Genomic DNA, 19,912 nt, shown 5'->3' with positions numbered 1-19,912 from the left:
AAGAAAGAATAGCCATTTGCATGTAGCTTTGAGTTAGATTATCTACTGTTAGGATGTGTGATATTTACTTCAATCCTCAGCTGGAAAGGGAAGGCAGGGGGAGGGAAAAGGATAGAAAGCCAGGGGAGGAAAGGGGAGCAGACAGGATAGAAAGAAAATGACAGAAGGAGGGAGGAAGGAAGGAAAGAATTTTCAAGAAAATGCAAAAAAGTTTTTAAGATGCAGAAGTTAATGATTCCTTTACAACTGAATGTTTCTGAATATATTACTGCTTTGAAGAGTTTGTTACTGCTTTTGAAGAGTTCTCTTTTTTCATATGTCCTCACCTTGACACGCAGTGAGGAGGCTCTAGTATGGTCAAGGCCACCTTGGTGTCCAGTTTCCTTCTCTTGGGGTTTTCTGAGAACCCAGAGCTACAGAAACTTTGTGGCCTCCTCTTCTGGCTGATGTAACTGATCAGTAACCTTCTCATTATCACTGTCCTTACAGTGATATCCCTGGACCTACAGCTCCAAGCACCCATGTACTTCTTCCTAAAGAACTTGTCCTTGCTGGATGTCTCCCTGGTGTCTTTCCCAATCCCAAAGTTCATCCTCAACAGTCTGACTCTCAAAAATTTCATTTCCATTCCAAGGTCTGTCTCCAAGCTCCATTTTTAGTGACATCCTTCTCAGCAGGTGAGACATTTATCATCACTGCCATGTTCTATGACCACTATGTGGCCATCTGCTGTCCCCTGCACTATGAGGCAATCAAGGATGGTGATGCATGTTTGCTGATGGCAGGAGTTTCCTGGGATGTGTGGGGCTCTTTGGAGCCTTGTACACTGCTGGCCCATTTTCTGGGCCCTTCTTTGGTTCCAGTGTGATACTAGAATTTTTCTGCAATGTTCCCTCCTTACTCAAGATTTCCTGCTCTGACACATTTCTGGTGGTCTATACAAGCCTGGGAATAGCAGTGTGTCTGGGCCTGTCATGTTGTGTCTGCATTGTGTACTCTTATGTTCACACTCTCTCTACTGTGCTGAGGATTCCATCCAGGAAAATTCAGTGTAAAGCTTTCTCCATGTACCTCCCTCATCTCTTTGTCTTCACCATTTTTATACTAAGTGCATTCATGGTTTACCCGAGGCCACATGCAGATGCGCCCCCAGTTATTGACAGGCTGCCTGCTGTATTCTACACCGTGCTACCTCCAATCCTGAATCCTGTAATCTACAATTTAAGGAATGGTGATATGAAATGGGGCCTGAGAAGGCTTCTGCCAGCCCTGCATGCTCACTGGGTGCCCTTCATCTAACATTCATGTCTATGCAGGACACAGGACCTCCAGGGTGGCTCAGAGTCTTCTCAGCTCTAAGTTTGTGGAGGCCTGTGGTGCACCTATCCATCTCTTGCTCTAGGAAGCAAACACCCAAGAGCCACTGATGTCAGAAGCTGCAGCCCACAAGGCCAGTATGTAGTTCATGGTTTCAAATGGCAGTCTCTTATGACAAAGCAGCTCTCCCTTGGTGGCTTAGCTTTCTGAAAAGATTGGCTTTTTAGGTGATCAGATTTCATCTTGGATCTTTTATTAACTCATTTCTGTGTTTCATTTATTGGAAACAAATGGAAATATTCAGGGCCATGGATGTAGCCTGTTGGTGCCATGCCTGCCTGGCAAGCCTAAAGTCCTTAGTTGTATTCCCAAAACTAAAAAAAGAGGGAGCCACCCCCTAATGAAAATAACAATATTGAGCTAGTACAGTGGGTCCCATATGTGGAAAAATCTGAACCATCGACATGTGACATGTGCACATCTTCCTCGATAAACAGACTGCCAGGTGCTGTAATATAACATCCAACTACAAAGCCAACAGGAGGGGACAGCTGAGTTGCATCCTCCCAGAGGGACTATGGTCACCCAAGGAGATAGTTTCCAGCAGGGCCCAGGGCACTTCCAATGCAGCAGACCCAGGTGTGTCTTTGTGCCTCCATGTCTATAATTTAGCAAGTACAGAATTTCTGAATTTAACTTAAGCTAGGTGAGAGCTGTTAATCTGAGTCTCAAAGAAACTATGGAATCTGTTAAAATTAGAGTGGAACTGATTAGGGAGAGAAGATTATTTTTGGCTTACTAGTATCCACGATGCAATAGATTTATCTTGGGCTTCTCTGTAATGCACATAGCAGTTCTAGATTTTATCAGAATAACTTTTGAGCTTCACCTTTAATTACCTAGGGAAGTAAAAGGACATTATTGCCATTTGGACTAATTAAATATCCAGGTATTTTTACTCAGATATAGGCAGACATATTTAATCATGCCATTACATGTTCCCTGATAAATATTTTTATTTTTACTATCTCATAATCATATTTAGTGATGAAAAGAAACTTTTCTGATGTCTTACTTGTAAATTTATCTTTAACTTTTTTCAAACAGCTGGTGGAAAATGGTAGAATTATTTGTTCTACTCCTAAAGGAGCATAACATCAGGGTACAACAACCCATCCCATAATTGTATACTGTGTATTTATACTGTATTATAACAGTACTGTGCTGTGCATCTCAGTAGCATTGCCGAGAGGTACACAGGAAACATTGTATTTACTCATTTGGCATGATGAACAGCAAGGTGGGTACCCATATACAAACATGTCAAACCAGGATTTTTGCCCACAGAGCCCTCTATCTAAGGAGTTTTGAGTATGTTTATCTGAGCATCACAAGGGGTAAAATACACCCATACTACTCTCCTGTTATGTGAACATGTACTTTACCATAATGGAATGTGAGTGTGACTCATAGTAGCTATGCCTGGGGAAAACAATACCCCATCTGTGCATTCACCCACTTGGCAGATGAATGGCATGTTGTGAATGAGAGCTCCATCACACCAATAGGTCTTTTACATATTAAATGCTTATTGCTAAATTTCTATGCACTTAAGCTTTGTTTTATAAAAAGTTTTCTTTGGATTTTTCAGAAAGAATTATCCTAATCCAGTACAATGGCACATGAAATATCAGATTTGCAGGTTTTGAGGAGGTAAAAAATGAATCCACAGATTGCTCATGCATAGATAATGAAGATCATAATGACTTTGACATTGGCCATGTAAGCCAAAGTTCCTGTGCAAGTGAAATGCAGCGATACACAGGGAATGCAGACCTACTTGATTCAGATGATGAACAAAGGAGCAATGTAAGTACATACTTGACTAGTTGAAATGGTGCAAATATTCATACAACTAAATGGAATGATCCTATGTTAGAACTAGGTCCAAAAATATAGTGAAGATATTGGCAGTGGTGAATCCTATTGGACAGAATCCCAGCACTGCCACTGAATGTTGGCAATCATTTATACCAGATAAAATGATACAAGATGTTGTGAAGTACAAGTAAAATGCTCTTTATGTACCAATAGCCCTACTCAAAAAATGTCTTTGTTATGACACCTCACTAGCTGAACTGAAAGCATTCATAGGTCTGCTGTACTTAACAGGGATTCCTCATGGAAATCACAGGAATGTAAATGACTGATGGACAAATGAAGGGTATGGGCTTGAGGTTTGTAGAATGATAATGGCACTGAGGAGATTTGGTTCTCTTCTAAATTGCCTGAGATTTGATGACAAAACCATCTATCAAGAAAGAAAAACAAACATAATCTCACTGTGATCCAGTCACTGTTTGAGATATTTATGGGTAATTGGCAAATAATTTATAAACCATCCAAATACATAACTACTGTTCAAATATTTGCAGCACTCATGGTTCCTGTAGCTTCAGGGAGTATATGCAGAAAAACCTTCAAAATATAGCATGAAAATATATGCCTTGCTGCAAAGGCTCATTATGCTTTCAATTTAGAAATATATCCTGGAACTCAGCCACCATGTCTTATTCATATATTAATAAAATGAGTAATGTTGTGAACACACTTCTTGCTCCCATCTCCTAAACTAATCAGAATGTGGCATTTGACAATTGGTTTACCAGTTTCCAATTGATGTCACATTTGTTTAACAGAGTACAAGTTGACCAGCATAGGAGCTGTATGCAGGAAAAAAGCAGAAATTCCAAAGGAAATGTTGCAATTTCCAAACAGAGAATTGTGGAGTACTATCTTTGGATTTCAGAAAGATATAACATTGGTCTCATATATGAAATAAAAACAAACTGGTACTGCTGATGTCAACATTTCATCATGATGGAAATATTGATAGGGAACACTCAGCAAAACAAAAGCCTGAGAGGAAAACTTCCTTCAACAAAACCAAAAGTGGAGTACAGTTGTAGATGAGCTATCAGCAAGTATGAAGTCACTTGAATTACAAAGTGGTTGTTTGTATTTTACACAATGTTACTGTCTTATACTTATAAGAAATAATTAACAGCAGAGGAAAAGCAAAAATTTTCTGCTCAGGGAATTATGAAAAAAATTGTGCAACATACTGTTGATGTGGCAGGTGAACAAGAAAGTGCAACATCACAAAGACAATTGGAAAACCAAACATATGAAACTGTGGCCTACAAGAAAGGACAGGAAAACAAAACATATGTGCTATGAAAGTTTTAAGTGAAGCTTGTGTAAGGAAAATGCTGTTTTCATGTGTGAAGAATGCCTTATTGTGCAGTTGAAGCAAAGATTATTTTTATGATAGGCTTTTGGTTTTTTTTACATTGTAGTTCTCATAGGATTTTATTCCTGATGGCCTCTTTTAAGTTTCATAAGCAAGAAAATAGCTGATGTGAAAATGTTGATGTCTATTCCAAGCACTCATTGCATATTTGATGTTTCATTAATAGCTTATTTTCCAGCCAATTGAATGTGCTTTCAGGGTAAGCAAGACATGTGCATGGAACATGCAGTTGTCATGTGTGAATATTGCCTTGGTTGTGACATTTGAAGCAAAAATTATTTTTGTTTTAGAGTTCTACTGGTATGTTCATTGTAGTTCATATGGAAATTTATTTCTGATGTTATCTTTCAGGTTTTGTAAGGTATTACACAGCTGATGTGAAAATGTTGATGTTTATACCAAATGTACAATACATATTAAAAATTTAACACTTTATTTTATTGATATTTTATGTTCTTATTAGCTGCACATTGTATTATATAATAATAACCTCCTGAAAAAATAACAAGACCAGAAAGATGTCAAGTATATCCTACAAAAATACCAGGAAAGCAAAACACCTGTGCTGTCAGTGTAAGCAATATGTGTGTATTTAATGTACCATTATCATGTGTGAAAATTGCCTTAGGTGTGATAATTGATGCAAAGATTACTTTTTGTAGCGGTCTATTGGTATTTACTTTGTAGTTCATATAGGAGCTGTTCTTGTTTTTATAGGAACTTTTGCTATGTTTTAGACTTTGTAAACCAAAAAAAATTGATGTGGAATATTTTGATGCATATTTATAAACATTTAATTAATATTAAGAATTCAGTACTTTATTTTTTGATATTTTTTCCAAGTAATCATTGATTAACATAAAATCTCATAAAATTAAAGTTTATAATATATCAATATAAATACCATACAGAATAAACATTGGTATTGTACACCCACGATAATGCTCATTTATGAAAAAATTGGTGTTATCCCCCTATGAAAATGAATATGTTACACATTTAAATTTATTTGACTTGAATATGTACCTATTGTGGAGTTGAATGAGAAAAACTACTACAAGGGGAAAGACTTATCTTGCCCTCAGGTATATTAATATTGGTAAAATTTTGTAGCTGAATACTGAAATACTGAAAACTTGTATGTGTCTTGGGAAATCTCTGGAGAGTTTTCAGTGTCTTCCTTTCCTCTGTTTTTATCACAGGGGAAAACTAGATTGAAAAAATCTATTCTTTAGAAAATTATAGTAGTAGATACAGAAGAGTGATAAAAAGACACAATTTTAAATCATATATTTTGTAATTGATTCAAGCAAGAATTGATCAAGAAGTTAAAAGCATCCAGAGAAGAGTTATTGTAACTCAGCCTCCATCATTAATTAATTTCTTCTTTTGTAAGGAGCTTAAACCTTGCTTTGTCCCTAGCTTATATTAAAAAGTGGGATGGAACATGTTCTTCTTCTCCAGTCCTGCTCACCATATTTTCTGATCCAGCTCCCATGGTCTTCCACTGATCAGCTTCTTATCTTCCATGTGAAGGATGATTTACAAGCTTGACTTGCAGAATCTTAGATTGTTCAGTTGTCATTAGACTTCTAGAAGTCTGACAACATTGATTTTATCCAAAGTTGTGAAACCCCCAGCTTCCCCCTCCTCTTCCCAGCCCTTTCTTCAGGTCACTCAGGCTCATGACTGCTGAGGCCAGGCAGACATGGATGCACCCCACCTTCCCCATGCTGCCTTGTCCATTAAACTTTCTCTGTGTCAGGTAGGTTGATTCTTATCACAGGATATTTGGAGCATGTGTCTGAGTTTGAAGCCAGAGTTGTGACCTTTCTGGTCCCATCCCACTGGGCTGACTGTGGTGGTGAACGATGTTTCTCCATGTGCTGGCCACACACTTGGAGGAGACAGAGAGGGGACATCTAAGCAGAGTGTAATGAAGGATGCAGCTGGAGTCATGCCCAGCCTGTGGTCACCATTTGCAGTGTGCCCAGTGATTGTAATCTGTGTGGTGACCAAGAGGATCCTAGGGGTTAAATCACACTTTAAAATATCCATTTCTTCATGTTGACTCTGTACTTAGTAATGGAGAGCTTGTTTTTACTTTCTGGAAATTTCTTCTGGGAAAATCTACCTTTGTATACCTAAATTTTTAAAATATATGAATTGTAAAATAAAACAAATTACAGCAACCTATGTGCTTTTGTAACAAAGTGTGTTCTGTTCTGACTTTAAGCCACACTGTGGACCAAAATATGCATTACAGATGTTCACCTTTGATCCAACTGGGTCCTTTTCCCCACTTTGAATCTTAGGGCTAAAGGTCACAGTGAAGAAAATTTTTCACTTGACTAAATGTTAGAAGCAGAGTAAGATATAGGAACTCAGGTCAGTTGCCCTACCTGCAGCCTATGAATGCCTCAGGTACAGGTAGAGCAGAGAGCAGGGGAGATACATGCTATTCGAGCAAAGGGTTGTGCTGATATTTGTGAGAATTCAGGTGCTGCCTGTTTTTGTTATCTCTTCCTGTCATTGTCACCCCAACTCTCTGCTGTCCTGGGGAGTAGGGGTGGTGGTCACAAGGAAATGGAGTACATTGAGATGACAATGCACCCAGAGGTGATGCTTGAACTACACGGAGCCCATCCCAGTTCCAGCCCAGCTGCTCTGGCTCCATCAGTGCGACTTCTGGGGGCTGACTAGGCAGTGGGCCAACTTCCTTAGATTTGCAATGTGGAAAGAAAATCTCTTTCAACTTCAGATACCCCATGCCTAGGACAAGACTGTGGGCATTACTACAGTGATGAACAAGTGAGATTTGTTTTTCACTAAGTGGTGACCACATGAGAATGAAGTGCAGGACACACGGTTCCACCTCAATGTCCAGTCTAGTAGTCGCCCTGCTGTGTTTGCAGGAAACATTTTTCTTGGGACAGTTGATGCCTGTGGTTCATTTTTTCCAATTTTCATCTTTATTAGTTCATCTCTGCAGTGCATAATGGTCACATTCTTCTTGGAGAGCTGGTAGGTACATGTACATAATACCTCTTCAACCCTATTTTAGTCTCTTCCATTCCCCTCCTTCCAATATCTCACCACCTCTATGTCCCTTTCCCATTTGTGAAATATCTATCTCCCTATTTACTATTGTCACTTAGTGTTTTGCACTTTACTTATATTTTTGATTTCTCACATCTGAGAAATGACTTGTGTGACTGATTTATTTCGCTTAAAATTCTGGTCTCAACATGCATTCTTTCCCCCCCAAATAACCCCAATCTATCCTTCTTTATGGAAGAATAGCATTCCCTTATGTAGAAATATGTACTATACGGTTCTCATCAATGAATCTGTTGATTGGCACCTAGGCTGCTCCAAGATGTACATATTATGACGTTTGCTGATCTCTATAAGGCTGTGCAGATGTTTAATTTTAACACAACTGTGTCATTTTTACCACTTTGAATCATAGGGCTAAAGGTCAAACATTAAGAATGTTTAACGGATCACTCTAGTAAGATCTCTTGAACCATTTCAGAAAGATAGCTGGAAGAGAAAGATCTGGGGCTAATAACACCCCTAGGTTTAATCTTTTGGGAAATCTTAATGCTGAATAAAAGCAATAGTAAAACTCTGCTTTAGGTGCCTTCCCTCTTCTCTGCGGTAGCAGGTAGAAACCATCATATTTGGGTGTTGTTGAAGGAAAAGATGGTCCAATCTTAATTTAATCAAGTCTCAGAATCAATATCCAGTGGTCATGAAAAGGGAGGACAAGACATCAGATTTATCACTAATTCCATGTTAAATTTAAAAATCACCAGGAAAACATGGGATGTGGGACATTCTACAGAAGAAAGACTTGGAGAGCTCAAATAGGTATTAAAGTTGTTTGGAAAAAAAGGCCATGTATATCCTACATGGAGACACATTACACACTCATGAAAACATTAAGCTTTATGAAGTGCATGGAAGTAAGTCTCAAAATAACTTTCTTGGGAAAACATTTTTTTAATTATTTAAAAATATAAAGGCACTGGTTGTAGATGGAATATTCACATGGTACATGGATGAGAAGACTCAATAAATGCTGTTTTCCTGATGTAACCATTAACATTTTCTTGAGTCTCATAATCCCATGTCTTAAGCATGTCATAAATTTTGTGTGGGTGGAAGGGATGGAAGCTGTAGCTTGGTGCTGAAAGGCATGACTAGCTTGGCTGAGGTCATCCATTCTTCCCCCACAAATACAACCAGCCAATCCATCAATAACTGAAGGAATGAAGGAATATTTATCTGGTAAAAGTGAATTTTTGGAAATCTGAATTGAAAATGGAATTTATCTTTTCATTTAAAATTCACATATACAACAAAGGAAAAACCATAAAAATTAAAACTATTTTTATAAAAGAAGAAGCTGGATCTATACAGAAGGCTTTATATGTATGGAGATTTCTATGACATTGTGACCATTGAGAGAGGTGAGTATTCACTGCCACCAAAGGGCAGAGAGAGGGGGCCAGGCATCCACCAGGGATGAGGAGGCACAACAGTGGTGACATCAGATATCAGTCGGAAAGAAGCCTATGATGAAGGATTCCTTCATCATTAGTATCACATTTTTCTAAAACCCTGTTAACCTATGTACAAAAATTTATTTTCAGTGAAATCAGACACCCAATGTGATCAACAGAGTTCCAAAATATTTTAATGATTCAAGATATACCTAAGACAAGAAATTGCTTACAAAAACTCAAAAAGCATGAAAAATTTGTCCCTGGGAGGAAATTACTGTTAACTGTTACTGCATAAAAATTTGATGTGTTTTTAAACAACAAACGTACAACATGAGGTACTGTGATAAAAACAGCATGGTAATGGCAAAATAAAAGAGAATTGAGGATCAATGAAACAACACAGAAGATTAAGAAACAATTCCACACAAGCTCAGCCACCTTATCTTTGACAAAGAGGCCAAACACCTCCAATGGACAAAAGTTAGCCTCTTCAATAAATGGTGCAGGAAAAACTGTCTTTCCATATGCTGAAGATTAAAACTAGACTCATGTCTCTCCACATGCACTAAACTTAAATCAAGAAGGTTCAAAGATCTATATATGAAAAATAAAAACAGATCTACATGTGAAAGACTGCTGGAAGAGAAGTGAGGTGGAACTCTTGAACACACACTTATAAGAAAAGACTTCATGAACAAAACCCCAACCACAAAGGAAATATTACAAGGAATCAATAACTGAGATCTCATCTTATTAAAAAGAATTTGCACAGAAAAAGAGACTACCAACAGAGTAAAGAGATAACACACAGAGTGGGAAAAACATGTTGGTAGCTGTTTGTCAGATGAAAGACTAATGTCTAGAATATATGAAAACGAGAAAACATCAAACTCTACAAATTTAAAGACTCAATGCTAAAATTGACATCTAAGATGAATGAACATTTTTCAAATGAAGAAATACAAATAGCAAGTAAATATCTGAATAAATATTCTACATCACTGGTCATTCAAGCTGTGGAAATTAAAGCAAGTCTGAGATTTTATTTCACCCCTGAAAGAAATCAACCAAGAACAGATGCTGGAGGGGCTGTGGGGAAAAAGGAACCCTTCTCCACTTCTGGTGCATGTGCAGTCTGGTGCAGCCACTGTGGAAATCACTGTGGAGATTACTCAAATTAAAGGACTTGAGGTTCTATTTGATCCAGCTATCCTCCATCTGTGTGTCTTCCTCAAAGAATTAAAAGCATCAGACCACAGTGATATATGTGTACCCATGTTCATAGCAACACAATTTGTGATAGCTAATTCTGGAAAATACCGTAATTGTCCATCAACAAATGAATGGACAAAGAAGATGTATTTTTTTTATGTGATGCAGTACTATTTAGTCGTAAAACAGGGTAAACTTGACACATTTCTAGCTAAATTGATTCACCTAGAAACCATATTCTTAAGTGAAATAGAACAAATCACATGTGTAAATATCATATTATTTCTCTGGTGTAGAAACCAAAAGTTTAACTAAGAGTGATATTTCAAAAAATATAATGGATGTGAATGTTTTTACATATTTGTCATAACAATTGAAGTATCTAATCCAAATAATGCTAACACAATTTATCGTCCACCAGATACCAACTATTAAGACAACTCTTTATCACTAGTCTCCTTAGCTTTGTAACACATCTCACTTTTATTGGGTTAGATCTTTCCAGAAATATCTCTGTGGAGAGAAGGAAAGTGATCTAAAATCTAACCATAGTGACTCAGTTTATTCTCAGAGGGCTCTAGTATTCCTCTAAGGAGCTGTGAATTTTATAAAGAGAAGAATAATTTATTTATTTACTTATTCATTCACTCATTCACTCATTCATTTCTGGTCTTGCTATGTAGTTATGGCTCCAATTCACTGCCGAGCCCAGCCTGGCCTTGAACTTGCAGGGATTCTCTTGCCTCACTCAGCCTCCCAAGTGCTGGGATTACAGAGGTGTGTGAGTGTGTGTGTGTGTGTGTGTGTGTGTGTGTGTATGTGTGTGTGTGTGTGACACCATGCCCAGGAAAATGTGGCTTTTAGATACCAGTGTCTGGGCTGGAAGTTCTATAGGTTATGGTGTTGATCATTATTTCTAACTCTACTGGATGGATTTAGGGCATGTGGACATGTTAGTGGTATAATAGACCACCAGTCCTTCTATTTTTGTTAATCTCATACATTTGTCATTTTTAAGGTAAGTATATGGTTTGTATGAAAGCTTTCATTTATTTTAAATCAATTTTATGTGCATCTACATTCTACTATTGCTGTGGACCTAATAATACCTGGTAAGACAGAACCCATTCCTGATCCCGGGAAAATCCATGGTGGATGGCAGGGCAAGGGGACTCAGGGGCCTGGTCCTGTGATAACTCATGGGACTGCCTAGGACAACCACAATGGTTGTTCATCTGGGACTCCTTCCCCAGGAGGTGTAAGCACCCCCTCTGGTTCATGAGGGCTGAGTAAATCTGGGTGGGGTGGATGAGCCTGCCATCTGATCCTCACTCTCAGTGGTTAGCCAGGGGCTTCTCTTGTGCTCTGGAGTTTGAGATCCACCTGGGCCATGGACCAAGAATATGGCTCAAAAACAAAACATACAAACAAACAGCTTAACATAGCAAAGTAACATTCCTTTGCCTTTTCTAGCTGAACATATAGAAACTCGAGAAGTTTCCTTCTAGTTGAATTTAGTAGCACAAGGACTTTTCTCCAATAAATAAGTAAGCCTCCAAGTCAGAGTAAATGCTTTCTAACCATCATGTTTTAAATGAATTAACCCAAACCATTAAACAGGGGAAATCCATTGAAAACACACACTTTCCTCTGTCCCACATTTCCATATAAACAAATAAACACCATAAAGTGTTAGAACTAAATATTATCCCTTGATCTGGAACCTAAATGGAGTGATGAATTCACAATGAAGGTGATATCTTCACTGTGATGATGGTGGGGTACTGTGCAGGGAAAGACAGGAAGGGTGTACTTGCATCTTTACAGAGTTTAGAGCATCCTACAACTAATAGATGCACCATATGCTAGACAGGTAGATACATCCAGAGGTAATTATTTCCTGTGTATTGAAAGCAAGGTAATGCTTTAAGTAGAGATCTTGTAAGGGAGTTCAAAATACACTGAAGTGGGATTCTTTTATTTACATGTTACAAAATACAACAGTCATTGTAATAATGACAAAGAGCAATATGGAAGCCACTGTAAAAGAAATTCCAAGAAGAAAGAATTTAGAATAGATCTTCAAAACGTTCCCCCTTTTAACAATTTAACAAAGTATGTTAGGTGATGAATTCATTAACTTAATTATTTTACATACATAGATATATCAAAACATCACTTTGTATGTCTTATGTATTTTCCTTTCACTCATCAACTCTACATTAAGAAATCTGTGAAAAATAAATTTCAATGTTTCTAGTGATGATAGTCTCAGTATTTTAAATAATGTCCATGACTGCTGAATTTCAGGATAAGGGGTGCCTTTGGGCAATTACATCACATTTATGTTCCTACAGGGTGGACCTGTATTGTTGATCTGACTTCTGTGCATGGCTTTCTTTGAGGAGGAAGGGAGGATAAGAAAAGGATCCTGCACTTTGAGCTGAGGAAGCCACTGCCCTGTGCTGGACAGGGCTGGTTCATCAGGAGGCCATGGTGCTGGCCAGGTGACATTAACAAGTCACAGAGCATCAGCATCAAAACAAGTCACCAGGATAGAGAAAACCAGAGCCAACTGTCTGTGGATGAATCGGAATACAGGTCAGGCTGAGTGTCACTCAACCCAGATGTGACTGAGCCCCATCCTTTGTGGCTGGAACAAGTGCTGTCTTTCTCCCAGTGACAGCTTAGCAAGGTTCCACCTTCCTCCACCCCAGGGAAACAGACACCACCTCACAGTAGCACCCAGTCTGTGGAGGGACAGATCCCAAGGTGTAGTCCTCCAGCAAATTCCCCAGGAGTTTCCTACCCCATCCTTCTCAGCACCACTCTGACCTTCACAGATGGGCCAACAGTGTGCACTGCCCTGTGCCATCACACAGGGTTCCCCAGGCACAGGACATGGGTTCATCCTCCCATTGTTCTCTAGACATTTAATGAGAATTTGGCTGGTACTTTCTGTGGGAGCATTTCTAATAGTAATACATAGTTCTTGTACACATAGAATAAAAGTCTAAAGCAGGCAACAGTGGCAGGAACTAGATTATTTCAAAGCAGTATAAAAAATTGTGAATGAGTTAAAAATACATTGCAGCATAATGTTTATCATTACATGGATTGCAAGGGGACACTGCACTCTTCCTGTTGGAAATACCTCTCACCATGCTACAGTGCATATTCCCTCTTTGTAAGTTGGAGAGTTGATTCATAGACTGGTCAATGCAACAATGTTAAAAGTTATGTTTATATTTGTTGTTTGAACATGCTGTGGACATTGCCTTATTAGCAAATGTGTATTATGTGCATACTTAGAAGGTAGGTATGTATTTTTAGAAAGATGGTGGGATACACTTTGTGATTTACTTGCGTTCTTTACATGGGAGTACAGATTTATGGCACCAGTGAGAACAAGAAGGCAGGGAAGGCAAAAGAAGAAAATACTAAGGAATGCAGAAGGTAGGATGGAGGTGATGATGGAAGATCTGCCAGGGGAGAGGTCCTGACAAAAGCTTGGAGAAGAGAGAGAAGATGTTCCCTCTGAAGCCCCTAGAGCTTCAGGAAAGGGAACACCTTCCTAACCCCCACCTGCATCCCCTTGTTGCAGAAGCTATACACAATGGGGTTTAAGGTGGGCATCACAAGAGTGTAGAGTGCGGCCACCACCTTGTCCTTCTCGATGGTGTAGCTGGAAGCAGGGCGGATGTAGGTGTAGATGACAGGGGAGTAATAAAGTGACACCACTATGAGGTGGGAGGAGCAGGTGGAAAAGACCTTCTTCTTGCCTTCTTTTGTGTGGATGCAAAGAATGGCAGCAATGATAAAGCAGTACGAGATGCAGGTGAGGGTGAAGTCCCCCACGGCCAGGGTGATATCTGCCACATACACCATCACTTCATTGACTTTCACAGGGCTGCAGACAGAGCCAGCAGGGTGGGTAATCTCACAGAAGAAGTGGTCAATGGTGTTTGGCCCGCAGAACGTCAACCGCAGGATGAGATCTGTGAGTACCCAGGAGGTGGTGATGCCAATAGCCATGACAATGCTGAGCAGGGCCACACACATGTAGGCATTCATGATGGTGCTGTAGTGCGGGGGGAAGCAAATGGCCACATAGCGGTCATAGACCATGGTGGTGAAGAGAACCATCTCTGCCTCCAGGGACCATGTGAAGGAGAAGAGCTGGGACATGCAGCCCCCATAGGAAATGGTGTTCTGTGATGTCAGCATGGTCCATAGCATCTTTGGTATGATTGTCGTGGTGCACACTGTGTCCACAATGGCCAGAGCCAGAAGCAGAACATACATGGGGGTGTGCAGGCTGGCATTGTACACGATGGCCACCATGATGAGCATGTTGCCCAGAAATGCCCAAAGGTAGATGAAGAGGAACACAAAGAAGAGGACTCCCTGCAGTGCAGGGCTTCTGGTGAGACCCACAATCAGGAACTCAGTGACAATGCTGTGGTTCATCCTTCCTTCAGGGTGATTAAACAGTCCACAGTGGGAACTGCTAGGAATTAATGTAGCTGTGAGGGTGTGTGTGTGTGAGTGTGTGTGACTCTTTAGAGATTTTATGCAACCTTGTGGAATAAATTCCCAGAGAGTAGAGTTCTGATTTTCAGGCAGACTCTTGAATCTCCATGCAGATTCCCTTCTCTGAGGCATATTCTTCCATAGGTGACTGGGATAACCTGAAGGCAGTGGGTGACAAGGAAAATATAGGAAATAAACTTCTTCAAAATATGGCAATGTTATCATTCTAATCGAAACTTGTCCAAGTAGAACTTACCTTCCTATATTCACATGTCCAGAACAAATATATTGCAATTACTATTTTAAAATATTGATTAATTGCAGTATATATTAAGTAGATGTTCTAGAGACATGGATGAGTAGGAATATCTGGAACAGTGGAGTAGAGTTAACTACCATGGGGTTATTTCATGGGGAAAATGTCCCATATAATATTTTCAGGATGCATATACATAGAACCACTGACAAATTTATTGTTTTCCAAATACTAAACAATTTAATCAAATGTCTATATTTGCATATATTTACTTAGTGGATAAATACATTCTAAAATTGAGTGACTCATTTGTTTTACTTACTGTCATATAAAGGCAAGAGAATTGGGTATAAACACATAAAAGCTAGGGCTGCCTTTCTTATATTGCAGCTGTAAGCAAGGCATTTAGCCTCAATATGTTTCAGTTTTTTCTTATGAAAATCAGGTATATTGTGTAAATATTAAATTATTTGCATAGAACTGATGTTTCTTAAAGAAACCCAAGAAAAAGTGGCAGCTAGCAAAGAATGATTAGGGTATTAAAAATACTGATCTCCAAAAACTTATGTAGTATACTGTTTTCAGGTTCCTATGCTTATATTTATTGGATAGCTGTGTTTTTTATGCACTGACAGTCATTGCCATGAATTCTTGGCCTTCAGGACTATTATGATCAGATGAATCTAGTAAGGTGTTGAAGTAGCTTGCTGTCAATTCATCTGTAATATTTTGTTCTTAATTTTTTCAGTTATCACATTATATTTCTGATGTAAAGAAAGATATGAATAAAAATTATTTTTAATTTCCAAAAATCTAGGCTGAATTTTTCCTTGGCCATATAGCTTCAATTAATATTTTGGTAGAGAAATTTTGGATATTGATAGATTCATGTGTAGTTCCTCAGCCTGGATAACTAAATGAAGCTTTTGTCTAATCTGTCATGCATTTTAAACATCCTTAGGTTTAATACATTTTGCCTTGGTAAAGGAATGTTACGACCACCATTGCTTCCATCTTTGGCCTGAGGCAGGCTCCATGCTAGGCTCTCCACAGAAATGATCTCAGTTTCTTCTCATATCATATCAGGTCTTTAATGATTTGACTGTTAATAAGGAAGCAATGCAGGAAGGGGAAATAATATTAGCTAGGATTTCATGTCTCATCAGTAGAAGAGCATTTGAAAACAAATTTATCAGGAGGAGAAATATGAGTGGCCAGATATAGAAGAAAAATACTCAACATCTCGAATCATCAGGGAAATGAGAATTAAAACCACAATGAGATGTCATTTCACAATAGAGGGACTATGATTGGAAATATGAATAAAACTAATTACAATAATAATAATGTGGAAAGTGTGTGCCTGTACACAATTAGTGACAATATAAATTAGCATGCCCATTTCAGAAAATATTATGTAGGTCCCTCAAAGAATTAAAAATAGAAAAAACAGTTGATCCACCAATCCCACTTTTGGATATAAATTCAAATGTATTGAAATGAACATTTTTAAGATTCCTTCTATTGGCGCACTTTTGACATAAGTAACAAGTACATTCTTTATAGGGAATTTGTACCTGTACATAGTATATCTTAATTCTTTAATTTTGAAGTAATATTTTAAACCCATGTTCATTGCAGCATTATTTGCAATAGCTAAGAAATGGAATCAACTTAAATCACAAGAAATGGACACCTCAACTGATGAACAGATACAGAAAGCAAGATGCACACACAGGGCCATTCTTCTCGGCCTTGGAGAGAAGCAAACTCTTTCATTTGTTATAGATACATAGGACTGGAGGGCCTAATAATCAATAAAATAAGCCAGGTATAGAAAAGCTGGTGCTGTATGATCTCATTTAGATCCAGGATCTAAAGGAAAAGAGACAAATTATACAAAGCAGGGAGATGGTGAGCTTGCAGTTCTAATACACGTTTCCCACCATCTCTGTCTGTCCTGATGGATTAAATGGAGAATATAACAGTACCAACCTCTCTGAGTTGTTGTGAGGGTAAAATAATGAACAGCGTTCATTAGCCCAATTCTGGGATTGCACTAGGCTACTAATTAAAGTTAAGCTTTTATTACTAAGAGTTCCCAAACTCATATCATTTTTAAAATTTCACATGCTTTAGTACCTGGTGCTTCATTATCAGTAATGAAGCAGTGTGTACAATTTAGGGGAAAAATTAATACAGAAACATATCTAAGATATTGAATAAAATAATAAAAAACAAACCAATTAGGTTTGGACAATACTGTGCATTCATTTAACTAGTTAGAATGAAAATAATTTTATTCTATAAATATTTAAAGTGCACATATTTTCCTAATCATGATACTTTTGAATTAGATATTGATATAAAAAATGTCACACATGTTCTGAATTATTTCAGTACTATCATAGATCATTGAACAATTAACTAACTTGCTCTGAGAACATACAGAAATTATTATGGTATTGATAATTTTATACATTGACATAGGACACTGCAATTGGTTTTAAGACTGTGGAAAAATTGACCAACATCCCAGGTGTAGCACCTGAAGCCCCACCATCCCTGAACTCCTCCAGTGTTCAGCCTGCATTCCTGCCTGGGACCTTCACAACTGGTTCTACTGCTCATCTCTCTCTGCATGGTTTCCTGGGGCTGGAGTTTCTCTCTCCTCCTGGCTGACTCTGCTTTGTCCCCGTGGGATGGGGCTGGACTCTCAAGCAAGCAGGGTCAGAGTGTGACAGGAGAAGGCAGAGGGCTCTACTCAGGGTGACTACTGCCTTTGTGAAATGTGATGGGATGCAGTTGGGTGAGATCACTGAATCCTAAAGCACCATGCACCGAAAACGTGTGCAATAGGGGTAATAGCCATTTTGGGAGAGAAAGAATCCACTGGGAGCCAAGGTTTAGAAAGACCCTGCAGGCAGTGCACAGTGGGTTCAGGGGAGATCAAGCCGTTCCCCTGAGATGACTCTGTTTATCATCATTTTGATTTCCAAAACAATAGCGAGTTAATTAAATTGTACAGTAGTATTCATTTGTCATTTAAATTTCTGGAGTAAAGTAAGTCATATAATATGTAAAACTACATGCACAGAAAGTTTCATAAAGTTAATCCTGTTGGGCAAGATGCAGTCATATTGCCAAAGAAATACCAGCACCCACTTCCTAGAAAAGTGAACTGACTTTGTGCTATGTTCAGTGACACTAGAACAGCAAATGTTTAATAACATTCCATGTGACACCATGCATGTTCCCCTCATCATGCTATTTTATTTAGCCTAGGGTCAGTGTTAAGAATGAAGAACACTGGCTGGGTGATGCAGTGCCTGCTGGCAACCCTAGTGCTTTGGGAGGCAAGGACAGGAGGGTTGCAAGACTGAGCCCAGATGGGGCAATTTATCAGGTTAGTGAGGCCCTGTCTCAAAAAACAAGGGGGAGGAGGATGTTGTTCAGTGCAAAGACCATGAGACTAGCAGTACTACAAGGAAATAGAAGAATGAAGAGCATTAAAATCTTTTTAACCTATGAAGTAACTGGAGAAGCTTGATGAAGTCACAAGTTAGACTGGAAACAAGAGCTCAGAGTCCCTGCAGACTGAAGGCCACATCCACTCCTGGTGGACAGATGGCCCAGATTACACACTGGCCGCCCTAGAACAGGAATTGCTCTCCCCACCAGCATCCTCACTATCACCTCATCCTCATCTCCCTTTGCAAAGCTGGTCCTCTTCCTGCAATTCTCAAAGTATGGGCCACACTTGGAGGCCACTGTGGTTCGGGTGTGGGGCTTAGGGCCCTGCAATGTCCAGGCCCAAGTGTGCAGCTTCTCCTGTGTGCCCTGATCCTGAGGAGGAAGAGTTCCCCTAACACTGTCCTCCAGGGTGACTCCCCACCAGGATGGTCCCTCAGGAGTGAGGCAAATACAATTGCTTTGAGGAAAAGCATTAGCTTTGCTGTACCTTAGCCTCTTTCACTGCAGAAGGACTGGGAGAGGGGAAAATGGAGTTTTCTCCATTTTCCAGGTTTCAGTGATCTGAGAGATGTGAAAATGGAGGACAGGGCACCAAGAAGCTCAGGACTGAGAAGAGAGGAGAGCAGTGGAGCAGGGATCCAGTGTACCCATGAAGGCAGTCACCCTGCTTGGCCCAGAACTGCCACATTTGCCACTGAAAGCCCTGAGAAAACCTCAGTCTCAGCACATGGGACAGTTTGAAACCCTCAACAGCAGAAGCCAGGAAAGTCCTTCCTGTAAATGTCAAAGCTTTCCCCAGCTGGGAGGCAGATGGTCTTTCACATTCAACCCTAAGCTGTTTCTCTTACTGAGTGGACTGGGGAGGATATGGGTAGGGAACCACAGATGTCCCCCACACAGGCAGCATCTCAGGAGACCAGGAGCTACTGTGAGCAGCTCTCAGCATTTGGCAATCCTGGGACCACCCAGACCTGGAGGTTCACTTGAAACCATTCTGCCAACTAGTTACAACCCTATGCTGATTGTATAAAGGAGAGGATCTAAAACACTGTCTAAATATATGCACATTACTAATCATAAAGTCACATAAGTTAACCTTCTTTTAAACTCCAACTTCTGCTTTCATTTTTGTACCAACAATTAAACCATACTATATCTGAAATGAAAAATTAAGAATTCAGGCAGGTAACAGGAATGAAACTATCATTAAATAGCTTTCCCTTGGTTTAAATTGAATTACAATTAATACAAAGATTTTCTCTTATGTTTTGGCTAAAAACATAAATGCTATTT

At 39.2% G+C, this 19,912-nt stretch overlaps 1 protein-coding gene and 1 pseudogene across 1 annotated transcript; one reads left to right on the top strand and one right to left on the bottom strand.

Moving 5' to 3' along the window:
• The first annotated feature begins 353 nt into the window (after positions 1-353).
• On the top strand, positions 354-1,299 carry LOC106009074 (olfactory receptor 14A2-like; annotated as a pseudogene).
• A 12,603-nt stretch (positions 1,300-13,902) lies between these two features.
• On the bottom strand, positions 13,903-14,887 carry LOC101719553 (olfactory receptor 13G1). Its single transcript, XM_004841208.2, has one exon. It carries the CDS (start codon positions 14,824-14,826, stop codon positions 13,903-13,905), a length of 924 nt encoding a protein of 307 aa, XP_004841265.1. The 5' UTR covers positions 14,827-14,887.
• Positions 14,888-19,912: the final 5,025 nt, after the last annotated feature.

Source organism: Heterocephalus glaber, unplaced genomic scaffold (genome assembly GCF_053883595.1).
Source record: "Heterocephalus glaber isolate CG9 unplaced genomic scaffold, H.glaber_assembly_v1.0 deba00001673, whole genome shotgun sequence".
In the NCBI taxonomy this organism is placed as follows: Eukaryota; Metazoa; Chordata; class Mammalia; order Rodentia; family Bathyergidae; genus Heterocephalus; species Heterocephalus glaber.
Note: the sequence above shows the minus strand (reverse complement) of the source record. Positions and strands in the feature narration are given on the sequence as shown.